The 15,054-nt window shown below is 46.1% G+C and overlaps 1 protein-coding gene across 3 annotated transcripts in view; it reads left to right on the top strand.

Moving 5' to 3' along the window:
- The window catches only part of ehbp1 (EH domain binding protein 1), a 177,964-nt gene that overhangs the window by 131,941 nt on the left and 30,969 nt on the right, over nucleotides 1-15,054 (top strand). For all 3 annotated transcript variants that reach the window (XM_080016292.1, XM_080016291.1, XM_080016290.1), the window contains exons 19-20: nucleotides 607-707; nucleotides 4,302-4,425. In XM_080016292.1, the coding sequence (XP_079872418.1) occupies nucleotides 607-707; nucleotides 4,302-4,425 (225 nt within the window). The remainder of the gene's footprint in view (nucleotides 1-606; nucleotides 708-4,301; nucleotides 4,426-15,054) is intronic.

Below are 15,054 nucleotides of genomic sequence, written 5' to 3'. Positions count from 1 at the left end.
GTAGTGCCCTATATACCCAGTTCTAATCAGTCACAGTCACTGATTCAAAATAAAAGCACAGCATCGGAAATTCGGGTTACTTAAAAAAAACACATTTCCAGAAGTGGAGGTGTACTCCTGCGGACCACTCAAAACGGACCCACAACCCAAGTTTGTATCGGAGCCCACCAGTTGAGAAACGCTGTTTTAACCAACTTTTAAATTATTGAGAGTCATATTGTGGCCGATTTTGTCTAAACAAATAAATAAACTAATCAATGACCACAAAAGAACACAGGTTAAAAAAACAACGGTTGATCAAAACTCTCACTCTTGTGGATAAAAATGTCAGTATTTGTATTGGAACTCTGGCAAGTACCCAAGAGTGCTTGTACTCGGTCCAAAAAGAACCCAATATTGTTCATCCCTTACTCTTGCTATGAACTACTGCACCGCTTCACTGGAGGAGCTGAAACTTCTACTGCCTTGCTCAACGGTAAAACATTTGAGCATGGCTCCGATCCATCAGCCAATCACCCGAGACCCGCTCCTTATTCCACAGGGGTCTCGCTATCGCAAACGTCACCGTCTGTCTCTTTCCATCCCTCTCTCATCCCCCCTCTCCAGAGGTGAAGAGGCAGAGGTCCGTTCCGGAGGAGCTGAAGAACTCCGTGGAGGAGAGGGGCGCTCTGTCGGACCCAGACTTCCTGAGACCTTTTGAAGACGAGGTACTCCCATCGCTTTGGGTTTTATGGTCACTCGTTTGTTTTCCACTCCTTCGTCCCTCGCTCGCGTCCGGGGGGGGGGGGGACTGCACCCGAGCGGGCATTAGTTTTGTGCGCAGAGGCCGCTGTTTGTTTTCACCTGTTCTCCGTGTGTTCTTCGCCGCTTCTCCCCTCCTCCTCCTCTCATCCTTCCCTCACTCCACTCTTCTCCTAAAGAGATCAGAGAGCCCATCTAACACTTTGCCATTTTAATTATTACAGTAGGGGCTATCAGCAGCCCTGCCGTTCGTTTAGAGGAGTCTACGTGTGTGTCTGTGTGTGTGTGTGTGTGTGTGTGTGTGTGTGTGTGTGTGTGTGTGTGTGTGTGTGTGTGTGTGTGTGTGTGTGTGTGTGTGTGTGTGTGTGTGTGTGTGTGTGGGTTAGTGTGTGTTTGGGTGGGAGGGGTGCGCACTACCTGAGTGTACACTCTTAACAGTTTGTTTGAACTTGTGCATACCAGAGTGTGTGCATGAGAATGCTATTATTTCAACTATCCTGTGTGTGTGTGTGTGTGTGTGTGTGTGTGTGTGTGCGTGTGCGTACACACAGCACATATCCATGCCGGCATCACTGAGACCTCAGGGTGAATCTCTCTTTCCAACTACCCCGACCCCCCCCACACACACACACAAACTCACGCCCACCCACACCCCGGTGGTATACACGCACGCGCACACACGCACGCACACACACACAGGCCCTCCTCTCTCCCAGGGTTAATGGGTGTTGAACCTTTCCATTATCCCGATCAGCCAAGAATTACCTGCTGAATGATGTTTGCATTAATATAATATATATGGTAATTTTCCTCCTCTTAATTACAGCCGGGCCGGGCCCAGCGCGCAGAGTGGGCTGATCATGTGTAAAATTGATTTGCCAAGGAAAAAAAAAAATAAACTGTGATAGAGCGAAAGAAACGCGAGGAGGGGGAGAAGAGGGGAGGGAGCAGGGGATGAGAAAACACACATACACACTTTCTCTCTCTCTCTCTCTCTCTCTCTCTCTCTCTCTCTCTCTCTCTCTCTCTCTCTCTCTCACTCACTCACTCACTCACTCATATTTATATACATCAGGAAAATGTGGTACACACATGTTGGAGAGAACAGCAAGAAGTGCTGGCCTGGGTGAAATGAGGAAAAAAAAAATCCATCTGTCTCTCTCTCTCTCTCTCTCTCTCTCTCTCTCTCCCTCTCTTCTTTCTCTCCTGCTTGCGAGTTCTCCTTTCCATTAAGAAAAGTAAAGTGCATCAGCAGGGGGAGAAAAAAAAAAAAAAAAAGACATTTCTTTGCGGCCGCATCCTCGACATTGTGTGTGAGTCAACATTTTTCCACCGCTCCGAGGGGGAACTGCGGGGAATAGCAAGCAGGTGCCGGGCGGAGAGGTCACCGGGGGTCACGGAGGAAACCGCTCAGTCTTCCGGTCTGCGTCCTACGGCTACGCAGCGGTGTGCGTGTGTTGTCATGTGGCCTTTATAATAGCGATGCGCCGATACCGTCGGGCGGCATTCACTCACAGTGAGTACGCACGTATCTGCGCTGACCCTGCAAAATGTTCTTACTGTACTTACATATATTTAGAACTGGTTGAGACCACTCATGTCACAAGGGCCTCAGAGTCCTAGAAAATGATACAGCCAAACTTTGAACTCGATCTAATCTGCATTTTAGAACCTCGATAGTAAATTGTGTTTTAATCATGACCAGCTTCTTAGCGCTGTATGACATACAATTAGTTAACTAGTGGGCTATAGTTTTTAAAGGATTCGTACAGTATTCATCTCCAAGCAGGAGTGACAAGATTCAAGAGGTTATTTGTCACATACATTTACATATGGTCATACATACGGTGATTACGCACAATAAGCTCTAAAAATACAAAAAATACACAAATGTGCGTAATTGACACGAGGTGCTCGCACAGGCGGCGCCACAATCGGGATCCTGGGTCCTATAATTATATAACTGCATTCATTGTCTGTGTTGTATTAAATACACATTTATATCCTCCTAAATGAAACTTACCTTAACTTGCCTCCAGTACTTACCTCAGATCTCTTGGCTGACAGTGATCAATGGCTCATCACCCGTTTCCACCTGAAAAGGACATAGAGGAGCTCTTCTTTATTTATGCGATTCCCGGAACCCCCAAAATCGACTTCCTGCTTCCCGCTGACATTTCAGGGGGGAAACAAGGAGACCGGGCTGGCATTTTGCAGCCCTCCATGAGCCGTGCCATCCATAAGTATTAATAAAATATATCAAAAGAGCTTATAACAATGAGCACCAGACAGCTGAGCACAGGGGCTTCATTGCCGGGAAAATCAACTTTTATATCCAAACCACTTTGGCCAAAGTGCGAACCTCAGCCCTGCCGCCGCCGCCCAATTCTGTTTTTTCCTCACTCCAGTCACTTTCGGTAACAGGAAAGTGGTAAATTGTTAAATGCCAAAACGGACCCAGAATGCAAAGCAGAGAGAGGCGGTAACAGTCCCCTGTTAGCCACCGTGTTATCCTCCCTCTCCAGTACTTTACTAAACCCTTGTCTATCTTTTTTTTTTTTGTTGTTTTTTTTTGTTTGATGAAATTCTCCTTTTTGCTTTCATTAAAGGGAGTTTGTCAGAAACCCTCAAAGCCTGCTCCCGGATTCTTTTGAAATTATTTTCGCACTTTCTTCCCTCATCTCTCCTTCCCCCCGTCTTTTTCCATTGAGCCTCGTCCTTCTCCCTTTCCCCGTCCTTTGTGTCCCTCTAACTCGTACGCGTTCCTCCTCCCTCATCCCGCTGTTTTATTCTCCCTCTCTGCCCTCCACCTGTCTCTTTTCTCTACACCTCCTGCATCCTTCGCTCTCCTCCATCCTTCTTTTCTCTCCCTCTCAATCCCCTCCTGCCTCTTGACCCTGCATATCTTTCCATCCACCCGTCCCACCTTCCCTTAACCCCTCTGCACCCCGCCCTGTCTCTCTCAATTTCAATTCCAAATCAAAGAAACGTTATTCTTATCGATGGAAAGAGATTTTTCACAGGCAAAGTCACTTTTTGAAAATGATTAAAGAAATTAACCCACTTTTGTCTGTATTTCTTTCTCTTTCTCTCAGGACTTTTTGACATTTAATTAAATTATCTTCGTTCAAGGATTCTATGGTGTCACGTCAATATTATTTATTGTGTATTTGTTTCTTGCTTTGATGGAGACCTTTCAAATTCAAATTCTCTCATTTATCTCTCCGAATTCGATTCAAACAAACTTTATTGGCACGAATTCTGAGGAACAGCATTGCCAAAGCAAAATCCACGTGACGGTTATGATCAGAAAACGCTGAGTAGATAAATAAAATAATCAATATGGGAAACGATCTATTAAGTTGGTGAACCAATCCCATCAAAAACTTATTACAAACCACAGAACAGAACTAATCACTCAGAAACACAGAGTGTTTCACTACAGAGCTTATTTCCCCTGACGTGCGACAACTATTTACATATTTGCAGCTAATTTTCTTTCTCTCTCTCTCTCTCTCTCTCTCTCTCTCTTTCTCTCTCTCTCCCTCCCCCTCCATCAGTCAGAGTTTCGAGACACCAGTCAGTATGTGGTCGGGGAGCTGTCTGCCCTGGAGAGCGAGCAGCGCCACATCGACGCTCGAGCCGCTCGCGTGGAGAAGAGGCTGCGCTATCTCATGGACACAGGTAGCACCCAACACCAAATTACACTGGGAAAAACACGCACCTGGCTCGGGCAAATTGAGCGTACGCCCGTGTGTACGGAAACACACAGAAGCAAACGTCGCCAGGTTCACGCACGCACGCACAGACACACACACATACACTTTTGCAGACACACACACATAGATGTATGCATTTGAACAAGCACGCATACACACAGGGTCACACACACACACATATACTGGAAGTTTGCATTTGTGAAAGTGTGTGTGTGTGTGTGTGTGTGTGTGTGTGTGTTGGAGTCACTCGCAAGGAATTTGTTGTGTGTGTGTGTGTGTGTTTGTATGTGTGTGTGTGTGTGTGTGTGTGTTTGTGTGCACGCACAGAACGAGAGAATCTTTGAAGCCCCGCTCCCTCCCGGTTGAATGTTGTGCGGCAGAGCGCTGGGTGGATATGAAAGGCGGGGATGTGGGGAGGGGTGCGGGGGTGTGGAGGAGGTGGTGGTGGGGGGAGGAGGCGTGGGAGGGAGGGAGGAAAAAGGGGGGGCTGGGGTGGGGGGGTGGGTGGGGGGACTGTGTCTCGGGATGGGAGAAGAAGGGAGACCTCTCTGGGCCGGGGTGATAAGGGAGCCCTTCATGGGGGAAACGATAACTTGGTGCGATAGCGGGGCCTCAGCCCGAGCCTCCGCTGCAGAGGGCTGCCAGCCAGCCAGCCAGCCAGCCAGGCAACCAGGCAACCAGCCTCGACACTATTGAACAGCACACACAGCCATGCACAACTACCCACACACACACACACACACACACACACACATATACGCCATCCACGCACGCAGAAACCCTCCCCTAGTACATATCTGGCCTTCATTGATATGCTGTACAAGGAGGGAACAGAATGAGTTTAAGGAAGAGAGAGAGAGAGAGAGAGAGAGAGAGAGAGAGAGAGGGAGGCAAAGAAATGCAAAACGACGCGAGGCAACACAACATGAGCACCGACACAGTTCACAGACACACAACAAACGCTTGCATCCCACCACACACACACACACGCATGCACACGCGGACACAGACGCACTCGTACAGCACGAGCTATTTATTTGGCGTACACAGAGCTGGATTTCGAAGGTTTGTTTTTTTGGGTAAAAAGGAAAAAAGCTTTGGCTCGGGGCAAAGCCTTGTTAAGACATGAGACGGTGTCTTGGCTCTGTCGAGCCCCTCACTGAAATTGGAGAATAGCTATCATCGGTGATCCCAAACCGTCCCTTTTTCCCCGCGGAATAATGTGTTTTCAAAATGGGGGGGGGGGGGGATGTAAAAAAATAATCGCAATTGGAAAGCGCAGGTATTTTTGGTGTTTCTGTGTCCCGCTATCAACTATGTAAGTGTGAGTTTGTTCGGTCGTAAATAAATAAAAAAATACGACACTAATATGTATCAACGAGTAGCCGATAGCCTCCGAAAATCCTACAAAAGCAACAGAGGCACGGACGGGAGGGTGGGGGTTTAAAAATAAATAAAGAAAGAAATAGCTGGGATTTGCGCTCACCTTCCCCATCCCATTTGGGCACAGATATCGACACTGCGCCCCCCCCGCCCCCCTCCGCCTCCGTGCCCTCTTCCCCTGTCAGACCGCGTGCCATTGTGTCAGTCTGAAGAACTGTTATTTCTCTCTCTCTCTCTTTCTCTCTCCGTCCCTCTCCCGACTGATAAAGCGGCAGCTAGCCTCCAAGAAAGCCAGGTTATTTACTTCCAAACCACCTTCAGACCGACAATATTTCTCTCTATATAGTGATATAAATATATATATATATAGAGAGAGAGAGAGAGAGAGAGAAAGAGAGAGACGACACGCTCTACACACATACACACCGAGAAAAAATGTGATTCACTACGAAAAAAAGAAGAGCGGCGACAACAGGGAAAGGGCGAGGGACAAAATAATAAAAGGCGTATCAGGGAGAGGATTTTACCTCGGATACTTTCCACCTCCTCATAACATCAGTGGTAAATGAAATGGAGAAAATGTGGTTAAGGAAAGTCAACAACACCCTGAATACCAGGTGTGTGTTTTTATATATATATATATATATATATATATATATATACTGTATATATATCTACAGTATGTAATACCCAGCTTCCTCCTCTCCCTACACATATGCACTGCTCTCTTTTTCGAAAAAAAATGTTTGGGTGCAAAGTATATACTTAACTGAGAATTCCTAAATCAAGTGGTGAACAACAGAATTAAATCAGCTTATTCAGCAAATGTGAACGTAAAAGAAGTTTAACTTTACGGTGCGTTAAATGTCCTGAACTCCTTTACGGTGCATTAAATGTCCTGTCCGAAATGAAAAGCACAGTGGACGCTGATGTGTTTGTTCATCTAGAGCAGGGGTCGGGAAAACTATGGCTCTTTCGATGACGGCATATGGCTCGCAGACAGTTTTGAGCTAAAATGTTTCATCACAATTAACAAGTAATAAATAATTATTCTGTGTCATTTTAAAGTAAATCTGGTAAGAGAAATTGCAATTTTGAAAATAAAATTCAAAATATAAATGTGGCGGAGAAAGGGGCGTAGTCAAGCACTGGCTGGCGGACCACTGAAAGACTCCGGGACGCCTTTCACTCGGCGCCCTGACCCTCCCGGGTCTCTGCTCAGGCGCCACTTGTGGGAGTCTCTGCCCACAGGTAAGGGTTTAGGGAGGGAGACGGAGTCTTTCTGGCCATGACGAGAGTTTTATTGTTCATTTCAATATGCGGCACGCAGGCCACAATTATATATATCACTGAGGATTATTATAATAATTGTGGATAATAATGATCCTCTTGGGCGCAGGAGGAGCGGCGTTCCACTGCCGGGCTGCTTACGAGCCCGTGCGCCGATCCCCTCTGTAAGACAGACAAACATTAAGAAAACTCCCTGCCTCCAGTCGGACCAATCAGCTGAGCACAAGTGGACAGAAATGGAAAAAACTTCAATATGTATGTGACAAAGAATCTCTTGAAATTGAACTTGAACCTGAAGACCAGCTGATTCTTAAAGCTTGGAACGAGCTTCCCGTCACATACCTCACAATGCAGCGTGTGAGTATTGCCGTATTGACCATAGCGTGTGAGTATTGCCGTATTGACCATGTTTGGCTCTACGTACGCATGTGAGCAGTCTTTCTGGCATCTGAGAAACATTAAGAGCAACCGACGCTCACGTTGAACTGATGGAAGCCTCAACGCAGCATGAAGCTGAACCTCAATACGTGTGAACCAGAACACAAGGCCATCAGCAAAACCCTGCAGCACCACAAGTCGCATTAATGGTAAAAAGTATTTCATTTATTATTGGTTAGCTACAGTATAACAACAATATTATTAAGAAGAATAAAGAGAAGTGTATTATTTATAGCGCTTTTTTAAGTACTCTGAGATGTTATACGTTAAAAATGCATGCCTTACTTAAAAAATGCACGCATTAAGTTGGATAAAATTTTATTAAATATTATATGGCTCGCCAGGAAATACATTTAGAAATATTCGGCTTTTATGGCTCTCCCAGCCAAAGAGGTTCCCGACCCCTGATCTAGAGCAATGATTCGCAACCTTTTTCACACCAAGGATCCTCAGTTGAATACATAAAAGCCCACAGACCCCATTTGAAAAGACCTGGTCTCCGGGACACCCATCCGAGACTCATTTTATTCTTACGTATGATTTGGTCCCAACTTCCAAACCTGTCTATATTGTAGTTACAGAAAGATAGCAGTCAAACTCTGATCAAAACACTCATTGCACATCCTTTAATGGTGGCTATTATAAATAACGGTGAATCAGTTGGCTGGGGACCCCTGGGACCTCTCGAAGGACCCCTGGAGGTCTCCCGACCCTGCGTTGAGAACCGTAGATCGAGAGCCGATATCGTGCACACCTCGTGTTCCGCGCCCAAATTGAGATTTGAAATCTGTTTCCATGTAAAATCCTAATTCATTTTGGCATGCGTGGAGTAGAAGGGGGAAAAACTCTTGATATGAATGAAGTCCATCTCCCCCTTGTAGTGATAAGTTTATGATGTACAACACTTCACAAAGTAAAGAATAAAAAAAATAATAATAATAATAAATAAATAAATAAAAAATGGGCCAGAAACTGATCTTGTCTTGCGTAAAGTTGAGCCACATGGTCACTTTCTAAAAAATTCCATTTGGGTTTCCATATCTCCCTCTGCAGCACTTATCCTGGAGACCCGTCCAATAGGTTATGGATTGTGCCTTTAGGCCCCGGTCTGGAGGCATCAGAGCAGGACGAGCCGCTGACAGGTGGTCACTATAGTAACCTTTATCACCTTGGTAACTGAGGTCACCCTTCTATATACTGTCACAGATGATAGATATATTTTTTTTCTTTCGCTTCCTCTCCGGAGCAAGAGAAGGTCTGATTGAGCCGGCGGCTGATTGGCTGCTAACTAAACGTCTGTGATCGATCGGTCCTCTCCGAGCGAAGCAGGAACATTTCATTGTTTGGTCGGGTGGAAAAGGAGCTGGGCTTCGGGACATAGTGCTTGTTTTTATGAAGGTTCTGGTTGACTTTGGAACATAACAGCAACGCGGTAAAATAGCACTCCAAAGGAGGAGCTTCATTAAGCTGTTGACTCAAATAGTAATGATAATCATCCGAGTAACAATAGACGTATTTGTACACAACACGAATCATTTAGAACAAAGGCAACCTGGCGAGCATTAGAGCTGTACACGTTGGAGTAAACCGTTATTTATTTATATTCTTTTAACATTTGTTTATTTTGTTTGACGTTCGCTGCTGCTCCGGTACGAACAAACAACCTGGTGTGATGCAGAAAAGCCTGTCTCACAGGAAAACCCTGGCTATCTACACCCATGGCCGTTTTGACAAGCTAATGAGCCACTTGTCTCTGTTCTTAGCCACATCCAGACACCTGCCGGGGATTCTAGTTCTGTAAACCTGGCGTTCTCACACCACCCCGGCAGCAGAGAGACTATTATTCTCAATCCGTTTTGAATGGGGTAAAATCCGTAACTCCAAAGATGGTTCTACCAGCAGGCAGACAGGCAGACCGCATTTCCACACATTTTCTATTCCTATCATGAAGCAAATCCACCAATCATGCTTTCAGGAACACTGTTTTCCTGAACGTCGTAATCCTTCCATGCAGGTACAGGGCAGTGCCTGCTTGGGAGATTCATTAATTCATTAACTTGTATTTTCTTTCTGTTGCAACAGCGGAACGACATTGAACACTCAGGGCTCTAGACAAGTGTTTGATATGAATATAAAGGGTGTTGGAACCCTCGTATCCAAAAGAAAGGAGTCTGGATCCTTGACTCACAAGATGCTACCTGGTAGGTAGTGACGCACCATTAAATACACACTTCTTTAAAAAGGACTTGAACAAATATCCACACAACCTTGCCCAAGAGCCCTCGGCCAAAGCAATAATAACCAAAGTAATTGTAATTAGAGAAAAGAGAGTTGCCTGGTTATTCAGCTTCCACCTTAAAATTTCCTCTCTGGTAAATTCCAGAGCAATCGCTGCCTTCCAAACTTTCAAAAACTGACTTGTAGGAAAACGAAAATGGAAATATTTAACTTTTTGACTTTTGAAATGAATTATGCTGAATACGTCCAGCTCTTTATCATAGCTTCCACTCTGGAAATGGTTTGTTTTTTGTTTTTGTTTTTGACACGCATAGGTCAAAAGATGAGAAAGTGGATTCCTCGATATGGGAATACTGTAAAATTGGTTGTGGTCTGAGAATATAGTGATTATTCATTTTCAATTGAGGGGAAAAGAATGCAAGTGAAAATGCCCATCTTGGACATATTCCCATGCTATTTCTGGTTTCCAGACGAACCTCATCGAATCTACCTATCAATCACCTAGGTTACGTGCACTGAAGGCAGGCCGCACCTGCACACGCCAGGGATGGGGAGAACTCTGCAGTGGTGTAAAGAATAACGCCAGCCTAGATTCTCCATCCACGGTGTGAGACTAAACTTCGGGCTCAGCTCAGGGAGTGTGTGCTGGGAACAGATGGCCAGTCAGTCTGGTTCTGCTCGGACCAGCCCATCTGGTCCAAGCAGAACCAGACTGACTCCTCGTCCCTTAGCTGCAATGCACTGTGGGTAAGATGTGCCGGGTCTGTCTCCCCTTCCCCTACACTAATCGTCTTTTACTCTTCTCTATTCATAGCCCCGTTCTTTCACTTTCTCCCCCCTCGTCTCTTTCTCACTTGACACACACACCGGCCGACTCATTAATTTCCTCTTTTCTGTCTTTCCATCTGTTTTTTTATGTCCACCTCCACATCACATCCCTCTCTCCTCCTCGTTCTCTCTTTCTCCCCTTTATTTTTCCTTTCTTTTCTGCTTTCTTTCATTCATTGTCATGCTTTCTTTGCTGTTTTCTCCAATCCTCCCCGCTCTCCAGTATCACTCCTAACTAGCTCTCTTTATTTTATCCCTTAATCTCCATTTCTCTCACATTTATTTGCTTTCTATCGACCCCCACCCCACCCTCCCGCTCCCCGTGCTCCCCCTGGTTTGGGCACAGTGCTGCTTTCTGCAGCGTTTTCTATTATGCCTGGGCCCTCCCCAGACAAATCCAAAGTAATTGGGGTGGTTAATTTATTTACTCAGAGGCAGTTCACAGCACATTAAATAATAGAGATAATTGAACAAGAATTGTCAAGTGTCCTCTGATATCAGACACATTACAGGAGGGACTGTGCATAAAACTCTATTTCTATGCCCCCATTGTTTATGGTAATTAAGTACACAGATTTATTCCTTGGTTGCCTTCCAAGCTTATGGCAAGCGCCATTGTTGTCTTCTATTAATATGTAATCAGTAAATAGTTTAATTTTCTAATCTGCGGTTGGAGAATTCACTTTCTAACAACTCTTAATTACTGCTGGGCTCTAATGAGGCTCGCCATGCCGACGCAGCCAGCCAATCAGAGGCCTGGCCCCAGGTCGGGGGGGAATTTGAATTCCTACGGCGCCCCGCTGACTAATGAACTTGTTATTCTGGCACTGCTGGGAGAACTGTCCTTCACATATGCAACGTTAGGAGAAATGTTCCCAGCTACAGTCAGAATAGTAATGAGATACATTTTTATTGATAACACAGGGACACTACAAATGAGCTATTTACTGAGACTTAATACGTATTTGTCATATTTGCGTGTGTGTGTGTGTTTGTGTGTGTGTGTGTGTGTGTGTGTGGGTGTGCGTGTGCGTGTGTGCGTGCGCGTGCGCATGTAGGTAGACAGGTGTATATATTAATTTATATTTTTATATTTTCTTGGAGAAGCTGCTTGTTTATCTGCTTTTATTTTGGAGTTGCAGAAAGTGTAGTTAGTCTTTTTAAATGTGCTTTGTTTCTGTTTGCGAGTGTGTATACTAATATATTAAATAAGATAAGATAGATTAAGATAAATATATTTCCTGAATACAATTTCCTTTGATTATCATTTCTACTTTGTTAGACTATTCCAAAAACCATGTTGTAAAAAGCCACCTTAATTTAACTGCTTTGCACGGATCGAGTGCTTTAAACCGTCATGCTCTCACTTAGTATAGGATATTTCCATGCTGGTTACTAACATAGTTATCATAGTTTTTGAATGCCACATTGTTTCATTTCCAAGGATATTATGGGAGAGGAAAACCTATCGTATCCTCTTGAGTGAAATTTCAGGAGGATTCAAAGGAGCATTCCAATGTCTGTGTGTGTGTATACCTGTGTATGTATGTGTGCACAGTCTGTGTGTGTGGGTTGAATATACATCTGTGACCCCCACCCACCTGGCTCCTCTGCCTATTTACACACACCTCCCATTTCAAATAGCTGTATAACCTGCAACAATGGACGCAATTATCCCAATAATGGCACTTACCCGCCCCTCTCCCTCCGCACGTTTGATAAGAGACAAACAAGCACAAGAAGAGCACGCAGAATGAGTTTTTAGCCCGCCCAGATTAACATATGTTTAAAAATTGCACTCAAGGCCGATAAGATTGACATGGGTTCTTATGGCGCGTGCTCCTTTAATCTGCCTTTGTGTCAGGCAGTCAGTGAGAGGAGATCGGAGTGAGGGAGGAATCCGGAGAGAGCTTAACGTGGCGTACGCAGGCAGCCATGCCGGCCTGTCCCTCCGACCCAGCCGGGGGAGGGAGGAGGGGAGAAGGAAGTCTGGATGGGCCGGACGAATACACCTGTTGCACAAACGGGAGCAGGGCAGGGTTTTTTTTTTCCCCAAATCCCCCGACAATTCCCTTTGCTTCCCTAATTCTAAATGCATAAATGGTAGGGGGCAGTAGTGTCGCCCCAGACGATTTATTTGCGTATTTGAGCGTATTGTTTTGTGAAGGGTTTTCAGGATAGGATTACGTCTTAGTTGGGTTTTTCCAGAGTATTAACCACCATATTGATGACAACACTTCGTCGTGTTCCTCCCTATCGTAAAAGATGGTTCTCGGAAAAAATTCCGAACGAATTGGCCGTCTATTCACTGCCAACTTCTCCCGTCGCTCCCTCCGTCCGCCTGCGTACCTGAATGCGCGTGTTTTTTTTCTTTTTGTGAGTCGGTGTCACCCTCTCCTCTCCCCGCGACCGCCTGTCTTCCCCCGTATTGTGACAGCATCAGCTTATACTTTGACTAAAGATTTAAGCTGTGCTGCGTGAGCCGCATTGAAGATGACACGTGCGCGCGCACACTCACAGACACACACACACACACACACACACTCGCGTCAAGCCCCTGCCTCGTCTCGTCGCGGCAACACAAACAGCCAGCGCAGCTTTAAGTATATTATCAGGGCCGGTTCTTTCACAAACGTATTGCTGAAGGGGCTTAACATTAATTATTGTAACTTTGGGCAGATTACATCCACAGCCGGCTTGTAATCGCAGACAGCTCCGTCTTGACCTCCTATGCTAAAGCTTAAAGACACAAGAATGGCATTTTACCAACTTTAATGGGATAACCGGTCTAATCTTTCAGCACTGAAAGAAAAAAAAAAAAGTGTTTAGAATATAATACCGCCCCTCCCGGTTCAGAGACGGAGATGAAGCGAGAGAGAGAGAGAGAGAGCGAGAGAGAGCAAGCAAAGGAATGTTTGTTCTCGGTGGTAATCGGCGGACATTTTGTTTTTCAGGTGCCGCCGCCTCCGTTCCGTCGGCTGTTGCGTCAGAAATCCTCTGTTCTCTGACGCACCTTGGAAAGTGAACTGAGGGACGGTGGGGGGGGGAGCGGGGGCGGGGCGTCCCGAGCGGTGTCGCTGCCGAAAAATCCTCCAGTAACTGCGGACCGCGAAATGAGCCCGAGACCAGCGCGTGGCCTTTTTCGAACAATCTCCTGTGTTTGTCAAATTGATTAAAAAAAAAAAAAAAATAGAAGCAGGAAAAAAAAACACCCCCCCCAAATTAAAAAAAAAAGGGAAAACAAGAAGAGATTGGCGCTGAATGATTGTTCCAGCCATTATCAGCGACTTTGTTTCTTTATTTTGGAGCTAAGCTCGCGACGGTTGAGATAGACTCGGGATAGCTCCGTCGTTTATTGCAGCCCGTGGTCACCCCTGCGTCACGTTGTTAATGTGGCGAGGGGGGGGTTACCAAAGCAGAGGTTATTCACAACCGAGCGGTTTTGTATTAGTCCAGTGGAATGTGTCCGCGGCCGCCGAGAAGCCGCTCCGGGAGCACTGCTGCTGATGTCCCTGCAGGGAGATCTGGAATCACTCCTCTAAAACCTATTGGCTTTTCTTGCCTTCAAGGGAAGGAAACAAAAGATTGATTTTTTTTTTTTTTTTTTTTTTTTTTTGTGTGTTGTTGTTGGGATGTGTGTGCGTGTGCGTGCGTGCATGCGTAGACACACACAAACACGTATGCACGCATGCGAGTGTTTGCGCGACTCCAGGGTTGGGTTGGGTCGGAACGCAGATTAAGCCCCCACCCCCATCCACCCCTCCTCCACCCCCCTCCCCGTAATCTCCTCGGCCATTTGAATGTTTGAGCAGCAAAACAATTTAATTAGTCAACTCGCGAGGACTGATACCACTGATACCACTGCCGCCGCCCCCACCGCCCTCGTCCTCCAACCCCATCACATCACAGCCACACCGCTCTCATTCCCAGATGTTCACCACTTCTCGGCTTTTTTTCCCTCCCCCCCCCCCCCCCCAGCTCGGTGTCGAGCTTTCATACATTCTTTAACAGCAGGGATGAAAGGCGGATTGTTAGGAAGATTAGGGGAGCGGGATCCTCCAGGCATTGTCTGAGAATCTTCAGATAAAGCGAGCCGGGCTGGATGGAGTCAACGGGGGGAAGCTGGGGAGGGAGAAGGGATTGTGTTTTGGGGGTAAAAGGGCTGGGCGGGGGTTGGGTGTGTGTGTGTGTGTGTGTGTGTGTGTGTGTGTGTGTGTGTGTGTGTGTGTGTGTGTGTGTGTGTGTGTGATTGTGGCCCCAGCAAAACCTCCGCCCTGAGACGCGGGTTCCATCGCGACGTGGACTGGGAGTGGGAGCTATCTCGGGTTGGCGTCGCCTTCCGTCTGTTTTTTGTTTCTGTTTGTTTTTCCCCTCCCTCCCACCCCTCTCTCTCTTTCTCTCTCTCCCTCCCGCTCTC

The sequence above is a fragment of the Zeus faber genome, assembly GCF_960531495.2.
Source record: "Zeus faber genome assembly, chromosome: 16".
Lineage (NCBI taxonomy): Eukaryota > Metazoa > Chordata > Actinopteri > Zeiformes > Zeidae > Zeus > Zeus faber.
The sequence above is the reverse complement of the archived record's forward strand: the minus strand, read 5'-3'. Positions and strand labels throughout refer to the sequence as shown.